This window comes from Apteryx mantelli, chromosome Z, assembly GCF_036417845.1.
Source record: "Apteryx mantelli isolate bAptMan1 chromosome Z, bAptMan1.hap1, whole genome shotgun sequence".
Taxonomy (NCBI): domain Eukaryota; kingdom Metazoa; phylum Chordata; class Aves; order Apterygiformes; family Apterygidae; genus Apteryx; species Apteryx mantelli.
Genome location: NC_090020.1, coordinates 82825567 through 82851580, shown reverse-complemented (window position 1 = coordinate 82851580; position 26014 = coordinate 82825567). Strand labels below are relative to the sequence as shown.

The window sequence follows — 26014 nt, the reverse complement described above, 5'->3', positions numbered from 1 at the left end:
CCTGGAGTGGTCAGCTTCCTTATTGCCGATCTTAAATTTATTTGTGATTTAGGGAAGGGAGGATGGTGACCAAGCAGCCTCATGGGCCAGGAAAAGCAGGCTCATGGGCTTGACTCATCTTGATGAGTCAAGCAGAAAGGTGGCTGAGATAACACCCATTGAAGTAGTCACCAGAGTCTGTTTGTGGGTGCAAAGTCAACTTCCTCCTTCACTATCTCCAGACCCTAGAAGTCCATGCAAGGGTAGCACACCACTTGTCTGCTGCAGAGCTCACCTACACTCATCTCCTGCCATGACATTCTCCAGGACTGGAGTTGGCAAGAGATGCTGGTTATCTATGCTACTATCCGCCATGCCACCGCCTGTCCCCTTCAGTGACTTCAGCAACAGGCTGGGACATACACTGTTTTCCTGCTTGATATTTGTAGGTCCTTGGGGAAAAGCTTAGGAAGGGAGGTCAAGAAGATCAGTTCAAATTAATTCTACTTATGGCACAGACTGAAAGGAGCCATTTCATTATATAGGGCTGGGACAACAACGACTTTGCTGCTGTCCCCTCCTTTTGCAACCTATGACCAAATCTGTTAAACAGCAACATGAGATTAACATAAAATCATGTTTTTGTTTTTGTTTTAAGAAAAAGATTCTTTTCACTGACATTTACTTTCTTGGCCTCAGATTTACAGACTTTTTTCTGCAGCTGGGTGGGCCTGAAATTTTTTTACAAAATGTTAGGGAGTGGTGCAAACTAAAACATCCAAAAGCTAGGGCTTTACAAACCCCCCAATTATTGTGATTTTTACCACAAGTCTTGTATGTGTTAGCAACACTGCCCATAATTTATCTGTGTCCATCCTGTGCGCAGTGATTATTAATGAGCTGCCCTCTCTGCTAGGCTTGAGAGAGCCTCCAGGTAGAATTCTCCATCACCTATTTTCTACTTAGCAAAAGACACTCTTTTTCCAGTTCTCTGCTACTATGAAGCTCTCTAAGACATATCCTGTTGCTGTGGTAAGCTGGTTTTAGCCATAAGTTAGGAGTCCCATCAGATGTCAAGAGATGTTCTATTCTTCATTGCTTTACATCTGATTGGTGTGACCTGGATTTCGTGAACAAAGTTTTCTTTTCAACTTCTAAGTCATTTCCCTGCTGTTTAAAATTCAAGTGTCTTTTTAAGCATATATGCTCTTAAATCGTTACAGATTGCTCTTGGGAGGGGTTCTTCCAACACAGCACAATTCTATCTATCTAAACAGGATGGAACAAACAAATGTGGAGGAAAAAGTCTTTTCACTCAGAAGGCAGCGATTTTTTTGTCTTTTGACTTTGTAGCACACAAATCACTTTTGGGGGGAAATACCTTCTGCTTTTGCCTTACACTCTGCAAAGTATCTCTCTTCCTGGGCCTTTATACCTCACAGCAAGACTTTTGATGTCTCTTCACCTTCAGATAATACGCTCGGTTGGCTTCTGGATAGGTGACCTTGGAGAGGGGTAGCTTGTAGATGGCAGAGTTGTTTGTGGTTATTAACAGAAATGTCAGTGCAGACAAACAAAAAGACCAGGTTCCTGATGGCAACCCAAACTGGAAAAAAATAAAGAAGCCCTATTTAATATGAGACTTTCTTTCATTTGATCCCTCAGCTCTTGAACAAAACTCAGAGCCAGGCAGCTTGGAATAAGCTTTCTCAAGGAAACCTTGAATTGGTTTTGTGTGGAGCATCTTCCCAGGGAGGCAGGATTTCTTAATGAGACCTTGACATTGTGTGTTAACCTATAGCATCTATCAGCTCTGGTGAGAGGGCTGCCTTCTCTTTATGTATCTTCTGTGATTTTGGATGGAGCTGAAGTAGGAGTAGATACCAGAAACACTCAGCTTTACCCCGGGCTGTTGTACTGACTGCCTTTTGGCACCTGGGCAAAGCAATTAGAAACAAACTCAGGGTTTGTTCACACATGTGGTGGGTCCCTTTCTCAGTTACTTCAGGCACAAAGTATGGCCATGTAATTATTTTGGGGGTGTTGAGGGCTGATCTGTGGAAGTTCATGTAAGCTCCGAGGATGAAAAGTGGTAAATAATTATTGTAAAAGTGACCTGTTTCAGTGGGGACCACAACAACCCCCTGGGCAGACTGTGTCCCCTCTCCCAACTCCGTTCTGCCTTTGGCCAAATTGTTCTCCGAGTCTCAGTCTTTTGCCTCACGAGCTAGGAAAACATACAAAGTGTTCAAATCTGTACTCGGAAACAAGACCTTCCTACTGTGTTGTACTAAGCTAACAAACTACTTACCGCAGCCAACATATTAGCCAGTGTTGCTCCCAGATAGGCACTAAAGAGCGCTGTAAAAAGAAAGATAATTCCTGGTGAGTTCAGTTGCTTATAGCACTGAGGAGACTGGAAAGGACAAACATCTTGAGCAAGCTCTCACACTGCCTCGGGTAACTCCCTCCTCCTGCTTAATAAGTATTTACAAAACTCTCTGGGTAGCCCCCTCTTAAAACCTGCCTTTGCACAGAGTGTCCCCTTCAACCTGGAGCCCGCGGAAAGGGCAAAGCAGAAAAAGAGGTAGAATAATGAAAAATGTGACTATGGAAACAGAGGCTTTCGAAACGTGTGCTGATGTGGAAAGTATGTAAGCTTGATGGATGGAGTTAAATAAGGAAATAACCCTTCCACCCACATTTATCCTGCCTCCAGGGCTAGAAGGTGGGTCAATGAGATACAAAGCTAAATCTTTTTTATATGCGCGCTGAATGAGCAATAGTTTCAGTCCCAGCTCTCCGTGATATTGAAATTTCATATGGAATTGCCTTATAAATAATTCTTCAATCATTCTGTGGTGCCTAGCTCATGCCTCTGGTATCCATTTCAATAGAGTTAGGAAACTGTACTGTCTAATTTCAGGTGCAGGCTGATCTTGAGCTCCAGTTTTCTCAAGGGTGATATGACCATCTCCAAAGAAGGAATCTGAGAATGTATTTTCATTGAGAAAGACCAACATGATGCATCCAGCAACACCAAATGAACATATTTAATACCTCGAAAAGCATCTGATTTCAAAGACCTTAGTTAATCAGTTTCCATTGATCATTTCTTTTGTTTTGAATGTAATTCTTGGCTGAAGGCAATTGCGCTGTTTTTATTTTGTGAGGGTATGTTATAGCAATGGCTCTAACATCCAGCTCAGTCACTTGTCCATCTCGCCTAAGTCCATCTGCCTGTCTAGATGTGACCATCTGGTTTCAGCCCACCCTTAGTATAAATGCATCTTGTATCACTTCAAAAGGAAATACAGCAGTAGTGAAAATCCATAGGATACGTACCACAGGCAATTGCCAGCAAATGTGTCTGCCAGGTGAAAGCGTAGAACATGCCTCCGATTGCGATGCAAGAGAGGGAACTGTTGTAGTTCCACAAGCCAGAGTAGATTTTGCTAAAAGGTGTTGCTAAGCTCAGTGCTGTAAAATAAGTCAAAGATGTGTCATTCCTTGGCCAAAGAGATAAAAGCAGCTGAGAAATGGAGTGAATCCAAGCTTTCCAGGGCTCAAGCTTGTGTATGTACACCAAGTTCCTATTTGTAGTCACGTTGTTACGATCTAAGACTAAAGCCACTTTAATCTAATGCAACCACTCTGGACTTCCCTGGTGAGGCTGAGCTGAATTTGGCCCTATGATTTCAGTGGAAGATATATGGGTGAACGAGGATACATTTGGACTGTAAATGCATCCCTGAGGCCTGCACATTCAGACTCATGGCTGTGGTTTTTATTAAACTAAATTTAGTTTTATTAAACTAAAAGCATCAGAATGTGTCCAGAAATTAAGTATTTCATGATAAAAATTCATTTCAACCAAAAATGCATTTCTTTCTTCCCAACATTTCCACTGCCTTAAATGAGTTAAGAACATGGGGAAGTCAATCAAAAGAATTTTTAAGACAGAAGTTTGTATGGTTTTTCAAGCCGTCATTTTCCAATGGAAAAAACATTTGTGACTGTAAATGTTCCAGTCACTTTAGCTCTTTTATTTGCTGTGCTTCTGTATAAATCTGTGACAGAAATCAAATCTTTACCTGCCAGCATCCCCACTGCTGATCCAATTGCCGCATGCAGACAAATGAGTGGAGAAGAGATAAATAGAGCAACCAGGAAAATTCCCCCAGTCCAGGGGTTATCGCAGCCATATACCTGACTAACTCCGACCGGAATGGATTGGAGCAGCTGCAAGAATGAAAAAAAGGACAATTTGTTATCTGCTTTGTTGATTTGTTTTTTTGAAAAACCTAGTTTTCTTGGCCACTTTCAACCTAATTTGACTGAATGATAGAAGTTCTGTTAAGTTCTGGAGGTTTTGTAAAAGCAGCTGGCTGGATGGAAGAAAAAGACAGACTTTTAGTGCCCACAGCAGCAGCCTGTGCTACCACGCATCAAAAAATCCAACTCAGTACGTCAGCCTTGAAACCAAGGGAAATCTGGCTTCAAATGCGCTCTTGAGGGGACTCCTTGTTATAATGATTCATGGCCTAGAAACCCCTGCCAGAAAAATGGATTTGCCCCTACTTTGGACAGATGAGAAGGGAAATTTCTGATGTCCTGTCAAATTCACTGATGACTCTCCTTTCACTTAGCAACAGAGCAGTTATTCTGGGCAGTTGACTCAGGGTGTGATGAAGCTGGTAGTTATTGCGACTCTCTCTCTCATGTATTCATGCATTTCTTATCCCCCAGAGCTGCTTCTTTGTTTTCCTCTGTAAACCTAGCAATAGGATGTGTTAATAGGTAACCCAAAAGCAAGCTAGGTAATGGGGATCTTGGTGTGCTGTCAGTCACAAGAAATGAGAACATTTACCTTCTGCGTCAGTATAGAAATTCACCCTATGTATCAAGTATTGCCCACTGCATCACACCTCTCTAATTAGGTAGATCTCTCTAATTATTTTATCTCTAAGATAGTAAGAAAAAAATAAACTGGGACAGACTGTGACAGCCTACAGAATACAGGCCTGGTTCTTATCCAGCATTTGCTGGATGCAGTCTCGCTTTCCGGATTATAAGTGGAAAGTTTGTACAGTTCTAGGGAGACAGCACGGCATTTCCACAGGGCTTTAATGAAAATAAATAATGCCTTGTTCCTTAAACTGGTATCGGGAGTTTCTCAGCCAGATTTTTGGTCTCTGATAATGTCAAAGGTAAATATCTTCCATTAAAGGGCTCAGAAGGGTTTTTTTATTGACTTTACATGTGCTGTTGACTTTGTCTTGGTCATTTCTACAGGTTGTTATGGAACATGAGAATGAATGTAGGAGACGGAAGTGCTTGGGTAGATGATATCTTCGAAAAGGCGTTCACCTCTGGGTGGTCAGACCAGAGGACGAGAACACCAGTATGGCTTGGCCAGAATTACAAGACTTTTTCCAGGTTAGGGTATATCTGTTTGTATACCTCAAACGCCCTTGGGATTCACTAGGAATATGAATGCGTGAGAGCTACAGAGTTGGTGGGACAGAGTCCTACTTGGTTACAGCGCAGAGGTGATTCTGAGACACTCTTCCTCAAAATGTTCTGTTCCACCCAGGTGGAATAGTCCGTTTATTGTCCCCATAAAATTATCCATCATAGATAAAGATCCCTTTAGAAATGTCACCTATGTGGATTGCTGTTTAGCATCAATTAACTTCCTTTTCTTAATCACTCCCTGGAAACTGCTTAAAATAGTCCACCGAGCCTTAGGGTAAAGCTATTACTCTAGTATCCATGTTGTTTACTGCGTTATGCAGGAGAATAAAATAATGCTTTGGATAGGTCCCACTTGAATATTAGCTAAAAATATACGGATATGTGCCTGCACCCAAGTTTGTAATAATTCTGTCATAGTAATATCTGCTTGCTCATTTCTTAACAGAAGGATTGCACTTTGATGCATTTTTGAAAACACAACACTTTATGTATAGAACGCTAAAATTAACCTGTGAGTTAACTGGAGTCTCGGCGTAACCTGAGCTATGGAGCCGTGACCAGTATACCCATAGTAATGGATAATTAGATTTTAGAGGCTCTTTGAAGATTATAATATATACATTTAGGTCCAATTGTAAACAAAAGATACCAGATACGAAAAAGATTCCCATTTTGAAGCTATCAAAAATGTCAATTCCTAGAGTCAACCCTTATGTATTGGATAATAGCTGTTTTATAAATGCAACCTTGTATTGCCAGGCCCTATTGCAGTAATGTAAAGGAAGGTAATATGGCTCTCTAGTGGATTTCTTTGTAAATGGAGAAGGCTGTATTTTTAGGGAATCCTACCATTGGCACTTCAGCATCAGTCCAGGTGATGTTGGGAGTTGTTGTTGCAGGCTGAATGTGAGTTGTAGGGAAGAAGAGGTTATGGGGTCCTGAGGCAGCCAGATAGAGAGTCAAGGCCAAGTTGAAAGGCAAGGTGAAAACAGGCAGATCCCACTTACTGAAGACTGAGCCTAAAGCACTGGTGAAAATGGGGCTGAAAGAAGAACATAATGATCTCACTAGGAGCTTGTGATCACAAATGACTCAGTAACTCTGCTAGGCAAAAAAAAAAAAAAAAGTATTTGGACAACTGCGGGAAATTCATTTTGTCCATTTTTTTTTCTTAGAAGCTGTTTGATTTCGTCAGTCTTTCTGACAGTGAGAGATATGTTAGGGTCACTCTGCAAATTTCATACCCTTCCCCGGGCATTTCAGTTAGCAGTGTGTGAGTTCCTGTTGTGTTTTGCAATATGATACTGTGTTTAATTTGGTGACCATGAAGGGGCCAAGATCCTACTGGTGTGAACTGGTGAAGCTCCAGTGATTCAGAGGAGTTATTCCCCAGCTCAGTCTCAGTGCTTAATTTTTCTTTTAGTACTTGAAATGGATTGAATTTAGGACACTCAGACATCAGGTCTGAGTGAACTGCAAAGAAGTATCCTCGTTTAAGCTTATGGTTTGGAGTCATCAGAAGTAAATACTGGCATCGAAAGTGTGCTTGTTAAAGTGAGTATAAAACCACATGAACTTCAGTCAGACCAATGATCTGCATGGATGGTTTAGTAATCTCCAGCCAGACATTTGGGGCTCAAAGACCAATTTTCAAAATTTTTGCTGTCCAACTACCCAACAGAGTATGGTGTCACATATGTGAGTAAAGTATTATTAGTTGTTCGTTTTCATGAGCATCAGTCATCATCTTAGAACTACTGAACAGCTTTTGTATCTCTGTACCCAGAGTGGTAAATTTTCATGACATTTTTATATGGTGGCTTAAATAGATGAAACACTTGTGGTTGATGGTGGCAGAGAATGGTGAAAATAATGTTTCTCTTGAGACAAAAATGAGTTGATGCATCACAGCAATATGGCTAACATTTAAGGCATTGAATTAACTATGGTTAACCATCAATTTTCCACATGGACTTTGGATTTATTTGTGATTATGTGTGTATTTCATTTGTTTTGGGCTTACATTCAAGTTTAAAAGTACAGATAATGGTATAGTTTTAGAAGCACAAGCATGCCAGTTATGTTTCTTTTTCATTTGGATCCTGTAAAGCACAGCACATAAATATACGATGGCTCAGTCTCAGTGCAGAGACACAGGGACTGGAATAAGAAGCCAAAGAGATGTGTGACTTACCATGTCATGGACACCAGTGCCACTGGAAGTAGAAGCCACCAGTGGTAGTCTCCCTTAGCAGAGAAGACAGCCATGAGCAATCCCACCAAGACCCCGTTGTAGCCATGCAGGCCTGCTGCTATGGCCGATCTGTGTGGAACAAAAACCAACCATCTTGAACTCTTCTCTCCTGCAAGTGCTGCCCTCGCATCACACTATTCTTCCACGTGCGCAGTCATGATTGTGTGCGATGATGACGACCTGCCACATCTCATACACTGACCTTCAATCTTACATGCTTGAGTTACATGTCCTCTCAGCCCCAACTACTCCTTACGCATCTGTGCAGCCTAGCATAGCCCTGCAGCTGTGTGCCCTGTGTCCCTACATGCCAGATGAAGCTGGTTGGAAGATCTGTCTGTTCCTAACAGTTTTAGCTAAGGCTAAACACATGCTTTTCATCCATGTCGCTTGTTTAACACCTATGTCAGCATTGAAGTGACAGTTTGGTTTTCAAGGAGCAAAGGATGAACTTACCTGTCCTGGCCCAGAATAAGTGCTGTTAAAGTTGAGACAACTGTTCCCAAACAGCCTGTGAGTGTCCACCAAGGATTCTGCACCAGGAAGCCAGCAACTATGATAAGCCCACTAAGGGGATTATTGACAAACATCACCTGGGATATCCCGCGCAGCACCCAGTCAATAAACTGGATCATGAGAGGTTTATCTGGAAGAGAGCAAATTAAATAAAAAAACAAAAAAGCACAGATGAGACTGATTTGGGATGGTTTTTTTTGAAACTCAAGAAGAGTTTTGGCAGTGGAACTTGGCAGCAAGACTGAAGCGATGGATCAACAAGGCTGTAAAAGCTGACCAGGATTTATTATGGTCTGTATTAAGTCTTGCAGCTGGAAAGCTGAGATGAACAGTGTGGTTGCCAGAGTCCCCTGTTATAAAGTACACTGGACCAGCTTCATATGTACTGGCTAATTTATGACATCTGTGTCTCAGATGGCAAATTGTGCGAGTATCCCATTGCTGATTTTTTATGGGGACCAAACACACCTACCTATGTGTAATTTAACTTCACAGTGGCATTAGGCTTGACAGAAACTACTCGGCTGAAAGGAGAGGGAATGTTATAAGGAATGACAGAACACAGAATAAGCATTCTGGGCTGTGTTCCCTCAGACAAAATTCATGTTATACATAGCATCTTGGGAGGTAAATGTCATCTCAGTCATCCTCAAGGTTTAAGCAGTATGTGGCTCTCTGCACAAAGCTGAGTTTCTCCTACAAAAATGAAATAGATCCAGGCAGTCGTTTCTGTTCCACTCCAACTTGAATCACACGGTTGAGAAGTTACTTATTATTCCTTTGATATAGTTCTTTGGAATCCCCTAATTAGTTAAAATGAAGTAGGTTTACCTTTTAGCCAGCCTCCAAATTCCTTCATGTCCCCAGTGATGTAGCCAACAGCTTTGCAGACTCTCTTTCCACCTTTGCTCAATGGATTCTGCTTTCTTGGCTTTCTCTCCCCCTTGGTTTCTATCTTAACATCAACGCTGTTTTCCATGGTGATGTTCTGAGCCTTTGGTAGAATTCATGGGAAAAAAAAGACATTACATTACAATGCCTCTATTTATTCTCCCCACCGCTCATTATTGCTGCATACTGGAAACTAGGGCCACCTGGTGAAAAGGTGTTTTCAAGAAGGGCAGGATTACGTTAGGAGACACTGCCTCCCTGGAAGTGGAATCTCAAGACTTATCGTGATGGAGATTCCACCACATCTAGGAAGTTATTTCAATGATTAAGTTTCCCCTGCTGCTTAAGCCGTATTTCCAGTCTGAATTTATGTAGGTGCTTCTTGCAGCCATCAATAATAGATACTTAAAATTGTGTTCATAGGTCTCTACATGGTCACCTACTGAGGTCAGTTCAGCCTTTCTCATGAACATGGGCTTAGCTTGAAGCTTGTTTGCAGTGCCTCACTCTGTTACTTACATACTTACATACATTTTTTTGCTCCCTTTAATTATATTTTAGCTGCCTTGTCTTCAGAAGTGCCGGGCACTGATTTAAGAGATTATAGGCCATATTTAGAGTGCTTATTTTCCATTCTGCTTTAGTCATGATGCCTTCTCTCTGTCAGTCGCCCAGTAGACTTGCATGTTAGGTGGCCTATGCTGCCTATTTTTCTTCAGCATAAGACAAGATAGGTGACCACATTTATGCAGTTGTAATAAGTAACCCTCAGGGACTAATGAAAAGTCTTACTAAGTTTAGCAGACACTATATTAAGCCTTAAGTAAGGTAGGGGAGCACTGTAGGCTGAACAGAGGTGTTTAGCATTAATTTAGGGTGCTTGAGGGTATCTGAGGCATCCACACAAGGGTGACAGAGATGTTGTCCCTTTCGGAGACCTGTGCTCTTTGGACTAACAGCTGCTGGAATACCCTTGGGTATTTCATACGGCTCTAGACAACTACATTCAGACCACTGGATTGGACCCTTACATCCAACTTTAAATACTGGATTTTTAAACATGTCTCATAGCCAATTCCTCATATGTTTAAGAACCAATTCTCAATATTGAGCCAGCAAATTAAAAATGGCCAAACCTTTCCCTGGAGTATATTCTGTTTCCTGCAGAATCAGATTGATTTTTGGTAGTTGGCAGGGCAAAGAAAACATGAGACAAAGTGCATTGTTGAATGAGTACAAAACTAGAGCTGCATCAGTTTTGACTGGTGAATAACAGCTTATGTGAGAAATAAAGAATTTAGGTTGTGAGATGATAGTCTAAATCAGATGATATAAGCACATAACTGTTGGAATTAGATTTTGATTCTCTTGCGACTTCAGTATAAGCCTTCTTGGCAGCTGGGGAGGAGAATTCATACTTCAAAAATATAGGGACTGATTACTTAAGCTAAAGCAGCCTCACCCTTGGGTGTTAGTCATGCAGATCTAAGACACATGGTTAAGCGGTTTTGAGTCTGGTTGAGGGAATGGCTGGTTAATGTACCTCCTGGCCAATTTCTTATTGTATATTATTGGAGGGCTGATAGTGACAGTTCATGAAGTAGAAAATGTTTGCACAGATAATAAATAAAGATTTTGTTGTTTCTGGAAGAGCCCAGTTACTGCAAGCGTAGGTTCCACAAGGAAATGCCTGAAGACAGCACCACTAGGTAGAAGGGTGTGGAATTTAGCTGTGGATAGGAAACAATAGATAAGGAGCTTAAATAGAGAAGGAAGAGAAGAAAAGATGAGAGTGTTGCTAGGGATAGTTTCTCAGTGCTGGAAGGCTTTTTTCTGGCTCAGTTATAATTCATTACCTTGATTCATTAACCTTTGCTTTTCTCATATTTTATTCTGAAATAATGGAATAAGTGAATTGGATGCACTTTCAGTTAAATCAAGTAGCAAAAATTTCCAGCCAAGATAAATGCTGTTCATTGGTGAAAGTACATTTACATTTTCAATTTAAAGAATCTCTCTCTTTTACCTAACTTATGCTTTTTGTGTTGCTAATTCATAAAAGCAAGGGATGCTGCATTTGCATTTGCAATTGCAAAGAAAAGTTGTGTGTCCAGTGCTAGCATACCTCGTATGCTTCCCTGCATGCTGAGTGGGAGCTGTTTGCACTGCGGGAATTTGGAGATGTTCTGCAGCTTGGAACATAATGTGCACGCAAAGAAATGTCAGAGCCATTGTCTGGTCAACTTGCACAGTGGAGAAGAAAATGGGTCATGTTAGAGGCCCTAATTCATCAAAACACATACTTGTTGCTTTGCCACAGGAAGGCACTTAGTGCATAATTAAATTCCTAGTGAAGCAATGTGAAATCATGGCTTTACTGAATCAGGGCCAAAATGAACTGGAAAGGACTTCTCCTGTGGTGAACATCTGAGTGGAGATTCTTTTCTTTCTTGTTCATGCAAATTTTTTTCCTGGAATATATAGTAATTGCACAAAAGCTCCCGTGAGATGTGAAGCCTTTCATCTGCTGTTTGAGATGCTATTTGGCAGTGACCTGGGCTTTGCTGCCAAGATGGAAATTGTGTAGAGCCAATGTCAGTACTGCACAGCGCAAGTCTGTGTCTGGAGAACTCCTTTGCTCTGGATTTTCACGGGCATCAGCTCAATGCACTTGGTATCGCAGGAAGACCAGGTGACCAAGTGAGTCACTGCCACCATCCTGGCCTGAACTTCACCCCCAATGAAGGCTGCGTCAAAGCTCTGCGTACCTGTTCTTCCAGAGTATTCAATAGTGAAGTGCTTGGTGGGAGATCATGGGCACGTTCTGGCCAGCAGTGCAGCTTAAACTCACATTCGTTATGTCTCTGTCCGTCAAGTGATGTGTCTTTCAAGAGTGGGCTATTGGAGGGATCGCATATATTTCTCAGAGAACTTCGGGTCGCCATTCCTATTAGTTTATATGTGCTAAAGGGGAAGGAAATCAGTGTGAAACATACCCATCATCTGCAGAGCAGCCTGGTATGTAACAGTCAGGCTAAGAGCATGCTTGTTTCAGGTGGGGTCTTCATGGCACTGTAAAGAGCCAGATCTAGTCCGCTGGCTTCACTGCCGCCCCGAATCGCATCCCAGGCTCTGAGTGAGGGCTGTCTTCCTGCGTGGGGTGGTTCGGCTACCACCACAGCAGTGGGGACTTTCTCGCCATGGCTAGGGGTGAGCAGGATCAGCTCATTTTGCCCAAGATTCCTGGATGATTTGCATTTTCCCTTCATGGGTTTAATGCCCTAGATAATTGCAAGCATCTACATTAGAAAGTATCAAAATGTGTATCTACCTTTTCCCCAGAAGCTCCTATTTGTCTGAAAACACAGACCATGGAGGACTTAAGCTAGCTCTACTTAGTGAACAAAAGAAAGCAGAAAGGAGCAGTGAGTCATTTGGAAACCAACATCAGGAGAGGTAGAAAAGGATTTGGGGGGCATTTTTATTGACTTGTGACATTATAAGAAGCAGTAACTGACACAAATGCTCAGACCAAAGGTCCATTAACACATTATCTTGTTTCATGGAGTGGCCAATAGCAGCTATTTAAAAAAGAATGTAAGAAACAGGGAGTTAGTCCTTCAAATGGTGTCTCATCCCAGCTGTTGACTCCAGAACAATGGAGATGCTCAGAGAAGTTTAAGACAGTGGTGTCTGAATTTAAAGATAAGCTGAAAAGTGTGTATTCTGATGGGCATTGCGTGAAGGCAGTCTACAGCAGATCTTTTAAAGACTTGCCATTAAAGCTAAATTAACATTGGTTTTCAGTGTCCAGAAGTAGGCTTTTTTTCTTGATGCAGGGAAGAGGAAAATGGAAATAACTGTGAAAGAACTATTCTGCTGGAACAGAGTGTTTGATTTCCAGGGGGCGGGGAGGGGAGGAGGGATATTTTTATTTCCATCATTCTATAAAAGTGTTTTTTGATCTCAGTTGCTTAACTAAAGACTGTAAGTTCTGTGCTCAGATATGCTGCTTTAAGTGCCCTACATGATCTTGAATAAGCTCTGGAGAGAGGCTCCAGATGTGCGGTTGGTAGGAGATCCAGCGTGGATTCCTGGTGCTGGTGTTGAAGTTTAGCGTGATTGAGGAGCAGCAGCATGACCCAGGCGGACAGCAGTCAGGATGTGATTCCGGTCTCTGGGGTTCAAGTACTGATTTGTGCTGCGGGGTAAATGCAAGGTAACCGTTTCAAACTATTTTAGGGTGGTGTATCATGTAAGTGAGAGCTAGATTTGAGGTACTGCTGCTGTTCCCCAGTGATTCCAGAAGTTTGCGGCCCCTCTTACCTAGAAAACTTTGTGCCACTGGATAAGTATCTCACTGCCTTCCTCAGTAAGGATGCTCACATAAGGAAGACCGAAAGTTTTTCAGCTAAAAGCATCTAAATACTTTTGTATTGGCTATGTAATGGAACCACTGAACATGGAACAGGAAAAAAAAAGTTTCTCATGAATGAAAAAGAAGTCATTGCAGGGCCAAGAAGCCAATCTATTGATTTTTTTCTCGTCTTTTCAGAGTTAATAAATGTCTCGTAGCAAAGAACTGATGTTATGCAACTTTGTGTCTCCCTAAATCAATTTCTCTTCCACTTGTCTACATTTCTTCCATGTCACGCCATACCAACCGGCATCTCAGTAATGCCTCATTAAAGCTGCAGCCTAGCAAACTCCATGCTGGTGCCGCAGTCCTGCAGCATCTGGCCTGCAAATACTTTTTTATCCACTTGTTGAAATTGGGACAAGCCCCAGACACGTTCATTGTCTGCTTGTGGCTGGTATAGGAAGAGAGGCTTTTATCTGGCTTATTATTTTAACTCTCAGGGGTAATTCTTATTTCTAGCTTGGTGCCGGTGTCACTGAGTATTGGTCTTTTGTCCCTGAAAATACAGCAAAGTTATCTGGTGCTCTCTGCTCTTGGCTGGAATTTTCCTCCCTCTTTGACAAAATTCAAGTAATTCTCGGTAAATCAAGAGGATTTGAATTAACGTGTGGTATTTGCTTGCCCGAGTGGCTGCTGCCACACAATTGCAGGCATTGTACCTTGCATTCTCGGAATTGTTCCTGTGCAGCGTGCAGCCAGCCGGCGCTGGGCGCAGTGTGTTTTTAGAGGAATTCCTGCATCCAAGTACAATAGGAGGAAAGGGCCAGATTCTCTCCCACTCTGATTTCAGCACAGCCTGTGCAATTACTAGAGGATGAGTAAAGCTGGACAGGTATAAAGTGTTGTGTCGGGTATACGACCACATGCATGCTCAAGCACATTCCCCAAAGCAGAGCATTATAATGCACTTGACTCTTGCTAAAGAGAAGGTCAGGGTTTCCCACAGAAGATACATTTCAAGGCATTAGTTCAAAAAGGAAGCTCATCTCAGATTCAAATATTCATTACACCCATTCCCATTTCGATTTTCAGAGATTCGTCTCTGTGACAGAGAAATCCAGAGATACTATCACATTAACTGCATATTATTACTATCTGGGCATTTTTCATTGTGCAAAATAGAAAGGCAATGAAAGGAGATGGTAGAGACTTCCAGTGTTTTTCTCAAAGTTTCAGCCAACTGGGCTAAGAAATACTAGTAAGTCCTCAGCCTGCTAGAAAATTCTTGATAATTAAGATCCCTGCGACTTTCCCGAACCTCAACGTTCCTCCTGAGCCTGCCTTAACTGCTTTCATTCAGGAGGATGGTCCAAAGGCTGTTTCTTTTGTGTCTTGGTGGAGGAGAAAGACTCAGAGATAAGTCAGTCAGTCAGTAACGTGGTACGTGTTTATTGCTGTGCATTAAAAGAAACAAACAAAGTATGCTTACCTTCTCGATGAGTTCAGGAAGAGCTGTTGCTTCACTGGGCAGTGCAGAAGGGCTACGATAGAAAAAGAAAATGCCCCACCAGCTTATATAGGCTAGCATGGCTCCTGTCCTGATATTACTAATTAGCTTGTTTCTCCTCCCACTTTGCGAGCTCCAAACACGTGTCAAGAAGGTTCCCGCTTGAATTCTCCACCTTTCCTCTGTTTTGTCCTTGGTCTCTTGCCAACAGCCTCTCCAAATGTCCTCTTTCCTGCTGCCTTTTTTTTTTTTTTTTGACTAAGTCTCTTTTAACCCAGTCTTTTCTCCTCCTTCTTCCGCTTAAAAGGACTCTGCCTCTAAGGCTTCAAAGCAGACTCGCAGTGGACCTGAGCTAGACCTCACCAGTGTTAATCTCCTTATCCAAGGCAACTCAGCATCCTTCTGTCCCCACATGGATGTTGTTGTTGGCTCTATAGCGGAGGGGGAAACCAAGAGCAAAAGCATTGGTTGAGGTGTCCCCAATGTGGAGACTTCAGAGCCACGATAATAATTTGGAGCCGGACATGGAAACTTTGCCCTGAGCCCACCCCTGAACTGGGAGTGCGTGTAGCAGTGTGTCCATTTGGCTCTGTTTCTGGGTAGCTTTCGGAGGTACAATCATGTTAACACACCGGAGTGGTGACCTGCCAGCGAGTACCTGGTGACCTTTCATTGTTTAATTGTTTTTTACCAGTAATTTGAGAAATTCTTTTTTTTTTTCCTTTTTTTTTTAACCTGACCTCCCTGGCTTGCTGGAGGAATCTGGAATATTAGAACTGTGGCATATCTGAGAGGTTTATAAGGCTGTGAAATAGCTATGAAAGGCAAAGATGAGCCTGGAGAGGGAAGTCTTGAGAGAGCGAACTATATGGGAAAGGGCAGAGAAAAAGCTTGTGAATTTAAGGAATCTGTTATGCTAATTTAAACCACTGTAGAAGAGCGATCGCTTAGAGAAGCGACCCTGAAATTTCACCCAAGTGCCGAAGTGAATAGTTTGTTGTTGAACCAGAACCCATCTAGCTTTATGGCTTTGCTTCCAGCTCCGTGGAAATACAAGCTCAGCGTCTGTGTTAACTGAAATGATGTTATTCTCATTTTGTTCATTCCCAGGGTGCCTTGCTTTTGATGGAGATGTTTTTAACAGGAGACTGCATTCATTTTTTCTCAGCGCAGGGTTTCCGATAGCACTTGTCAGCTTAGTATTGCTGCGTGAGCAAGTCCGTCTCTAATCTCACGGGCAGCAGTCTTTGCGAGTGAGCCAGATGCTGCCGTCCACTGACTCTGTGCCCAGTAGTACATGTTACATGAGATAAGGAGACGTTGCAGGGGAAGCGGCTTCGTTCCTATTCAGTACAATTCCTTTTCTTTACTGTTCATTTCTCCTTGGATTGCCTTTGCTTTCCTCCTGGTAAAATGAATCCTTGCATCTCAAAAGAAGGGAAACGCAGTGGGTAATTTAGATGGGAGATCCTCATGGAGAATTTGGGCCTCTGGGAGAGAGCTTGGATCAAGGTTTAGACTTTATGTCTCCTACGTTTCAGGGATGTTCAGGGGGCTGCCCGGCCTCGGTGTCATTTAAAACAGCGTCTTTTCTGCAGTCTGGGAAAGGGCTGGGATTCAGGGAGCGGCAGACAGGCAGAGACAGCTCTTGGACTTCTCTGCTTCCCACTGTAGTGCGCCTGCGGTGACTCTGAGTGTCCAGCAGTCAAAGTTGTCCTAAGGGAACCGGGTTCAGGACTGCCCTGTCCAATTCTGGCACCTTAAAGAGGTTGCTGACATATTGGAGGGGATTCACAAAAAAGCCACGGGATTTGACATCTGGGTGGGATGTCTTGTAATGACTCTTTGTTTAGCTTATCAAAGAGCTGGTTAATAAGTAACGGGATCACAGTCTGCTGATCCCTATGTGGGAATGAGATCTCTGATAGCAGCTACTGTGCGAACTAGAGGCAGAGGAGTGATGAGATCCATTGCCACGTGACGGATTCACTCGACTGTAGACGCAGCCAACTCCTGGCACAGTTAACTACTGCAGCGACTGCCTTAGGGATTCCCTGAGGTTCAAACAAGATTGCTATCTTCCCAAAAGGTCTGGGCCGCATCCCAGTTTGGGTGCTGGAGTCAGGTGCTGGAACGCCTGCCCATGGCTGTGTGCGTTACCCAGCCAAAATAATCCTGATTGCGTAAGTTAAGGACTGAAATTTGCTATACAACCAACGTAGAAAGGTGGGAGCCGTGGAAAACCTCCCTAGCATAATTCAGTCCGGTCCAAGTTAGGTGCCCACCACTAACCTTCAGCTGTATGCAGGACAAGTATGAAGGACTCAAGTGCTGAGGTGTCTATTCCTGTCTTTTGGGGTTTGGGATTCAAGGTGGAAAGACTAAAATGACAGAGATCACTCTTCTTAAAAAGGAGGAAGAGGTGTCATGTGCCTGTTGTTTACCTTCTCCCTGGGGAGTGGGACACCTCAGCTCCAGGTCTGCCTGTATCCGGAAGGGACTGAACTTCCATTGCCACATCCCTACAGGGTCCTAGCTTTCCAGCTGATGAGTTTTGCACTGCAGATTAAACAGTGGAGGAAAGAGCAGAACCCACAGCACCTCACTTCTGCTTAAAAGGCCCATCCCTGGCCAAAGACAGGCTTTTTATTACATTTTCCTTTTCTGCCCAAGTATTGCATTTCTGCCTGCACAGTTTGGCTCCTGTTTTAACAGACGAGGCGGACCATGCTCATGTGCTGACTACTTGATAGCCTGACAGCTGGAGTACCACTAGTTTGGGCTCCCAGTCCCCCAGCTCTGTGCCAGGCCTGGAAATCATGTAATGATGAGAATTGAGCCTACAGGTAACATGTATGAGTGACTGGTGAGTTCTCTATTGATTTTAGGCACCTGTGAAGACCACCTGTTGCTGAGGACAAGGCAACTGGGGTTGGTGTCTGGAACCTAAATCCTGCGTGATTTAGGAGGGCTGAATCTGTGACTTAACTCATCACCTCTCAGCCAGTGAAGCTGGTGATGCGTTTCTCTCTCTTCCCGTGCTCGGCAGGAAGGTGGCTCTGAGAATGACTCTTGGATTGAGCCTAGTGGTTGACATGGTCACAAGAGGAGTTGATGGGTGGATTCCGACTGGACTCAAGGAAGATCTGGAGAGGCTCAGTTTTGCCAATATTTTAGTGGCTCTGGGCATACAGAGGGAAGCATTTAAGTGTCCAAACAGCCTGAGTAGCAGATAGTTAGGGACTGTTGAGCCACGCAGCATAGCATCTGGACTATCCCAGAGAAATGCCTGAACAATCCCTGAGCACGTCAGCCTGCCAGGCAGAAGCTGTCTAGCTGCGTTAATCAGGTACAGCACTCAAATTTGTCAGCTCTTCCAGGAAGGACTCTTATGGCCCTAATCCAGCCTCACATGCTCTTTCTCCACACCTCTTTCCAGGCTCGGTTGCCTTCAAGAGATGCATTGGAAATCACTCAGCAGCAGGTTGCCATTATACTGCTGGATTTGGCTGTGTTCCTCGGCTCAGGTTACGCTGCAGGGATTAGGTCTGCACAGAGAGCTGCACCAGCTCGTGGACTCCAACAGGTGCTTTAAAATGACGTAAATCCACGTATGGAGTGCTGCAGCTTGCTAAAACTCAGATCCTGGCCTGTCTGTGCTAGACTGGGCCATGGATGTGTGAAATGTAGCCAGTATTAATGGGTTCCTCATCATGCCTTGTTCATGGGCAATTCAGTCCCAGAAGCTGAATTTACATACCAAATGATACTGTTCACTTCTCCAACCAAATTGCTTCAGTGACTTAGGATCACAGGATAATTCAGGTTGGAAGGGACCCTGGAAGTCATCTTGTGCAGCTTCCTGCTCCACACAGGGTCAACTTAAATGTCCAGCTTCCCTTTCAGAAGTTTTCCCAAGCTGCGGTTTCCTGGAGGAGGGTGGAGAGGTTGCAATGGCAATCGAGGTATGTTGGATCACAGCTCCGCAGCTCCGTGAGCGGCTCCGAGGAGCTCCTTGGTGGGCAAAATCTGTCCGCAGCACTCGGTCTCCCAGGTGGTGGCAATCGGTTACCACTTTTCTGTTCCTCAAAGGATTGAAAAGTTAATATGCTTTCAGATAGCCCCATCCAGCCTTTCCTTTCAGCCCTGCAGCCCAAGTCTGGAACAAGAGGGACTGAAAACTCCTTCAGACACAGTTTCACTCCTATCGTATCCCTGTTCACCAGCACTCTTACAGACTCTTTTTCGCTTCAAAAGGTCATCATTATAAAATGTTTTTAATAGCTTGAGCTTAGTGCCCAGCCTGTGAGTGATCCTGCGGGAGCTGGCAAGGCAGTTCCTCTGCTTGGATAAGGGCTGGATGGTCCCAGATGCAGGGTGCCTAGAAGAGCAACATCAGCAAGGCTGTGTCTGTCGGCATCTTGTTGCTTTGCATCATCTCATTTTTATGAGCAAAAGCAGAGTGGAAAAATCTGTTTCAGCACAGAGCATGCGAGAGGTCTGTCACAACCTCGCACTTGTTTGTTGAGGGAAATAGTTTTGGGTTTATATAGAGTGGAACAAAAGCCAAACTTAAGAGAGCGGGTGCTTCTATCCCTTCATTTTGGCCTGTAAAAATTCTCTAGAGAAAGCTGCTGTTTGACATTCCTCTGCACAGCAACCGTGTGACATTTTCTCCAGCGAGCAGCTGTTGGGAAGGCTGCAGAGGAGAGCTGGCCGGCCCTCTCTGGTGTCCGTCTCCCTCTCGTGGTGTATCTCCAGCACAGCCACGTATGAAAATCAGAGCAAATATTCAACTATCAGTATCATCAAACACCAGTTCCCTGGTTCTGGCTCAGTCAAATCTCCCTGTGCTCTGGGCATTTGTAAGGTTCTGCATACAGCTGCTGACATAAACTCCCCAAATAGTTAATTCTCATAATGTGCTCATGTCACTTCTCTCCCCTGCCCGCCGGCTCTGGAGACCCACTGTCCCTTCTCACCAGCCTGAGGGCTCCAGGCTACACCTTCTCAGTCTGTGCAGCCGCAAAAGCTTGCGGCTGCTATCTGGAAATCCAGTTTTTGAGTAAGAGCCATAGTCTCTGTCTCCTGGGGTGGGAGTGGGACAGGCGTGTGTGAAGAGGGGGATGTAAATGGTTTATGGCACAAGGCAGTGTGTAGATAAGCTTTAAGCCATCACGGAAGTTAGGTGCCAACATTACCTAGAGATTCAAACACTTTTCTTGCAGGTTGATGCTCTGAATGCTAGAGCACCAGGTTAGCAAAGAGCTCATCTCTTAGTTGCAGATTTTTCAAGGTTTTTATTTAAAATTGCTGCTAGCAAGAATGAAGAACATGAATATGTTACCTTCTTAAGAGTAATATGCCTTTGGACAGACTGGATCTCCTGAGGGCTACTGGTTGGATGCCTGCTGGAGTCAATATGCCAGATGGGATGCATCTTTAAATCTCATCAGGGACAGCACCCAGGGCCTGAACCTGCTCCCTGTCCCAGCCATGGCTTGTGGGTGGCAGCTTTCCAGGGAGCTGCGCCTCAGTGCATCTAGGCAACGGCTGTACTCAGGAATTACTTTGCCATTGGGACCAGTCTCTAGCCCTGAGGCCGACTGGCAAGGAAGAGCCTGTGTCCAGGTTTAGCATTAAACTCTCTCGCCCTTGAAACTAGGGCAGCCACATCCAGACTGCTTAGTGTGGCTGGTTCTTGGCCCAGGCTAACGCTGCGACACTAGCTGGGCATTGCTCGGGAGTGTGCTAGTTGGCCAAGGCCAACACATGCCAAGGATGGTGCTAGGGACTCACAAGCCTAGGAGATGATGTGCACTGTCCCATTTACTGGTATGGATGTAGCTGTGGTGTCCAGCACAGATGTCTCTGAGGCCTGAAGAAAAACCAGGGAGTCGTGAAATACAGGTCAAAGAAAAGCGGAGTGTAATCATCTGGCTGGGTCCCCTTGTTTGGATTTGTTTTCCCTCTTTCCAGCCAGCACTATCCCTCCATCTAATTTCAGTTTAGTAAAGTTTTATTTTCTTCCCCCTTCCTCTGCCCTGATGGTTGGGACTTGAGTCTCACCCAGAACGTGACAGCTTCCAAGGAAATAAACCGTTCTCACAAACCTGCACGTTGTAGGAAACAAATGTGTTAGGCTTCAGCAAAGAAGAGAACACTGCAATAATCCCTAAAAGAAACTGTTTCAGCATGTAAATCCCAGTGATTGCTATTGCCTTTCCAAGTTGGTCTTAGTGGAAGTGCAAGGTGATGTACATAGCATGGGTTGCAGCTCTAAACAAGACAAAGACAACCGGTAGCTTCCAGAGATGAACCAGCAGACAGTGGAAACAATAGAAAATAATAATCAGTGCAGTGGGTAGCGGTGTTGTTACGCTGGCTGTAGATGCTTGAAGGATTTTTGTGAGCAGTACTGCAGAGCAGCATTTTCATGCATGCACGCAAGCACCCGCAAATCCATTTGCAAGAAGGATTCACATTTTGTAATAGAGAAAAGAAAAAAAGTCATGTCTGCTGGATAGCTCATTTTTTTTCCTGGGAATGGAAAATGCCCTGAATGGGATTTAATTCACACAAGTGAAATACACTCGCTCAGCTACAGTAAGAAACTATAGTGGGCTGATAGTCTGTCCTCATATTTGCCTTTCTGGGTTTCTCCACAGCCAGGAGGCAGGCTGCTTGGCTTCTGCCTAAGTGGTTTTGCAGAGCGGAAATTTGTGGATGACAGAGCAACAAAGCTGTCAGCAATTACCTGAAAGGAGGGAAGTGCAGAAAAGCAAGGTCAGGTGCGGACTAGGGAGCCCTGAACTGAGGGAAAAAAGACTCCGGATTATTCTAGTTGCAAAGTTCAAGGGTGTCTCTGTGTCTCTCTCCCTGCCTTCTGCAAGTCGGTGCACAGCATAATTTGATTTGCAGCTGCTGCAATGTGCTGAGCAGCCCGCACACCTGTGCCTCTGCGTTTTGGGCGGTTGAGATAGTTGTGTTCATAAGGGCTCCCATTTGTATTTGGTGCTTCACCCCCTGCTGCACCATGTGAAGCTGCACCAGGTCCCTTCCAAGCCCCCACCTATGCTGTGATTTCAGGAGCGCGGATTTTGGCCTGCCTCAGCTCTTTAGGGAAAAGACTGTCCCCGGAGAAGGACGTGAGGATGCGGCTCCATGGCAGTGTAAGCAGCTAAACGTACTGATGGACTCGGGGGCGCTCGGGAGCTGCTGAGCTGCGGTCAGAGGTGCCCAGATGCAAACTCTCTGCTCATTCCTAGGGACACACTGTGGTGGAAGAAACCTTTGCTTCCCACAGAGCTATTCCTGGTTTTCTCAGCCGGCTGCTGGGATGTGTGAATTCCAGCTGTGGCAACAGCTGCAGGAGTTTGTAAAAGACCCCCTGAGAACTGCAGAATCAACTGCAACCAAGTGTTTGTTTCCTGTTTGAGCTCTTTTTTCCATCTTCCAAAGTAAAATACACCCTTCTGTTTACAGGGGAGGGAGAGTACAGTATTTAGCACACAAATCTCACCCTTAAAATGGTGACATTTCTCTTACCCCGGCAAATGCGATCTATAAAAGGCTAAGTGAGCCTCAGGTGTTAGGGAATATCATTGCAGATTGGAGATAGCTGGCCTTGAGAAAGCACAGAGCAACTTTCCAGCAAGTGGAAATTTTAGGAGCTTATCTTACTTGGACAAAATATAAAGTTTGGGATTTTTTTTCAGAGTGTGTTGAGCCCCTGTATGACTGGGGTACCCAGAAAAAGCACTCTGGGGCTGAACCCCTCTGAAGCAGAAAAAGCCCATCCCGGTCTAGAGCTGGTCTCTTGATGAGACAGAAGATTGTAAGTCCTACTTTTGTAGCCTTCATATTTTCCTAGCTGAACAAGGGTCAGTTAAATCTTTCTGCTTCTCTTCAGATAATTCCTCTGAGTGCATCTGCTGTTACATTTCACCATTAAGCAATTATCTGGGATTCTCCTCTTGGAAAACTAATTTGCTGTCTCCATACTCCTATTCACAGCAGGTTGCTGTATTATTCTCTGTTCTTGCCAGCTTGTAATGAATGGTTTTGAGCAGCCTGGGATAGAAACCATGTTTAAGTGCTGCTGTTCTCTCCTGAGTGCCTCTCAGTCACTTCTGAATGCAGTAGGCTGCGTGTTTGGGTGGCGTTTGGCTGACTAAATGTAGATATCTACATTTGGCTCCCTTTATTCATGGCACCCTCAAGCAAGTCTGGCAAACTGCCTTAAAAGTGCTGATTTCCCTCAGCTATTAGAGGAGCTTTGTAGAACTCAAAACTTCTGTGTCTGGGTGCGAAAACATGGCTGCAGTGTTGGCCACTGGCCCAAATCAAACCTCAGTTACTCAGGCCAGCACCAGCTGAGCATTTTTCAAGTTTTAAAGTGCTATTTTTGGCCTTTAAAGCCCTCACACCCCAGCAGAGAGCACTCCATTTCTCAGCTAATGCTGAGGTCAGGCTGCTCTGTGCTCAGTAGATATGTCTCCACGATAGGCTAGGCTTTGACCGAAATAATTCTGGCCTTGGACTGAGGTTCAGCCATATTCAGGCTGTTGGTGTCAAGATTCACAAAGAAGGAAGTGATTTATAAAATGCATTTTATTATACGTCAGCAGGGTGGATTTGAGCATGCATAGGTCTCTATGCTTGGGCATCTAAAGGACTCTGCGGCTCCAGATCAAGCTCCGAGTGAGTTTTAGGCCTGTCCAAGGGTTACAACTTCCATTACTAGAATTTCTTTCTGAGGGTTAGACAGCTGAAACACACCCCAGTCGGGCTTTTGGCAGATTTTAGGTGGTTTGTTTTACTCTTTCTGCTGTTCACTCCTGTCAAAATCCCTGCTGGTTGGTAATTTCCTTCCCTACAGGGACCTGAGATGGTGCTGACCATGGGCTGCAGCCACTGTGAGCTAGGGAAAAGATGCTGCCCAAACTTCAGAGGAACTTCCTACAGCATCCAGAAGGATGCAAATATATCTTTAAACATACCTTTTCTAATAGCCTTTGTCTAGAATTTTTTTTTCCCCTGTCAGCTCTTTGCAAACCTCCAGCACCTCTAACTTGTCAAACTCTTCCTAAGGCTAGTTAACAATTTCAGTCTTAACGAACCTCTGAGACTTGGCTTCAGCTGAGCTTCCTGATGAAAACAAAAAGGAAGCGAACATTTCCAACCTGAGCCCTTGCAAGCTATAAACTGCTTCACAGAGCGCCACCCTGTTTTAAGAGCTCATGTTTAGCTTACATCTTGCTGCAAGTTGGAAAGGAAAATGAGTAGAAAGCAAAAAATAGGTATTCTCAGCTGGAATATGGGCTTTGCAGGGTGTTGAGGAAGGGCTGGAGTGCTGGGGCTTGTGCACTTAACCTGTGATAGCAGATCAAATTGCAGATCTAATTGCCTGGGCCTTGCCCCGAGGCCCAAATGTTTTGCAGCCCAAACTCCCTTTGGAAAGGGCCATCAGAAGAAAAGGGAAGGAACCAGATAGGAAACATGTTGCACCAGCAGCTAGGAAATATCCCATCTGGGGTGGACGGCACCATGGTACTAATCTCTGTTAGAACTAGAGGCCAATGAGAAGGCAAATCCCTTCCCTCCACATTTTCTTATCAGTGCAGCTGTGCTAATTGGTTATGAAGAGTGATTAACAGAGAGATCATTTGGGAGTCATCAATATCTGGAGCTGAGAGGTTGCCTGGCCTTTCCTCACTTATTCCTGTAAGAGGGTCTGCCACTGATTTTAATAACAGGAACACTTGTGTCTATGTGAGAAGAGCTGGGAACATTGCCTTGAAAAGGAAAGGATTAGGGAGGAGGTGTTAAGGATCAGTTAGAAGAGTGAGAAAAGAGACTTTTGGAACAATAAAGTAAGGATTTTTCTTAGAGCCGTACAATATATGTAGTGTTTCTACCTTGGGCTCCAGTTATTACAGCATAGATGGTCATGTCCATGCCCATCTGCTGCAGTTTCCTCTATGTTGCTTGCAGTCTGCTTCTGTTTGCCACTGATGCTCAGTTTTAAAGGTAAATTTTCAGGGGGTTGCTTTTATATATGCTATGACTAGGGCAGGTATTTGTACAAGAATATTTTATTCACTGTTGAGTTTAGCTGCTTGGAGTGGCAGCTGTAGCTATGGAAGATGTTTTTTGCTTTATTCTCCTGAACAGTTTTACTCTTTTTAATTGACACACTTACATTAGAACTCTGGGGCTATTGGAATTGGCTAAAACTTATTAGTCACATTAAAAACTGAAAACTCTTTCTTTCTTTTAGTGAGTATTTCCTACGGAATTTGATAGGCAGCAGACTGCTGGGGCTACCACTGATAACTGTAGTTAGTACTTCTCTCATCTACTGCTCACTTCTAGGAGATGCCTCATATTTGCTCTGTTTTCAAGAATTAGAGGTACTGACTGTAGTTATTCAAATCTTTTGATTAGCTGGAGACTTAACAGCTCTGTTTGTGCCCTGCTGTTTATGGATGGCTTTAACTCTAGCAATTGCTTTGCTAATTGACTTCAGGATTTGTTTGTGACTGAGGAATTGCTTTTGTAGTGTCTTTTACATGACATAAATTCCAATATCCATATTGTGCTTGGACTTTTTTTAAAGCTAAATAATATGCATGCTGTAATTAATCCCAGTTGAGTTTTTCTTCAGTAGTATTCATTCTAATATTCTAGCTGACTTCATTAGAGTGTTTTTTTTTTTTAACATTGTTACTAATCAAATGTTTCTCTGACGCTGGATGCATGTAGGAGCTAAACTAAATTGTGTAGGGCAGATGAACAAGTCTGGCTGTTTTGGGTGGGCCCAATATTTCATTGGCAGTTATAAAGGGAAGGTGTTCAGACAGCTGTGTATCACTTCATGTATTATTCCACCTTTCTTTGTTTTTCTGCAGTAAAAGTCACACTGGGGTGTCTTTATCCCTGCTCTTGCAGTCTGCAGTGACCGTAGGAGACTGCTTTTTACCAGTGTTGATTTGCTTGCATCATGGCTCAAAGGGCAGCTTGGGCT

At 43.9% G+C, this 26014-nt stretch overlaps 1 protein-coding gene across 1 annotated transcript in view; it reads right to left on the bottom strand.

Annotated features, from left to right (window-relative positions):
- Nucleotides 1-1408: 1408 nt before the first annotated feature.
- The window catches only part of LOC106489351 (urea transporter 2-like), a 38725-nt gene continuing 14119 nt past the window's right edge, over nucleotides 1409-26014 (bottom strand). Inside the window, exons 9-17 of the mRNA XM_013948534.2 lie at nucleotides 14968-15019; nucleotides 9059-9221; nucleotides 8168-8357; nucleotides 7652-7780; nucleotides 6307-6499; nucleotides 4074-4221; nucleotides 3325-3459; nucleotides 2291-2340; nucleotides 1409-1585 (exon numbers count right to left, since the gene is read on the bottom strand). Coding sequence (XP_013803988.2) covers nucleotides 1409-1585; nucleotides 2291-2340; nucleotides 3325-3459; nucleotides 4074-4221; nucleotides 6307-6499; nucleotides 7652-7780; nucleotides 8168-8357; nucleotides 9059-9221; nucleotides 14968-15019 — 1237 coding nt within the window. The remainder of the gene's footprint in view (nucleotides 1586-2290; nucleotides 2341-3324; nucleotides 3460-4073; nucleotides 4222-6306; nucleotides 6500-7651; nucleotides 7781-8167; nucleotides 8358-9058; nucleotides 9222-14967; nucleotides 15020-26014) is intronic.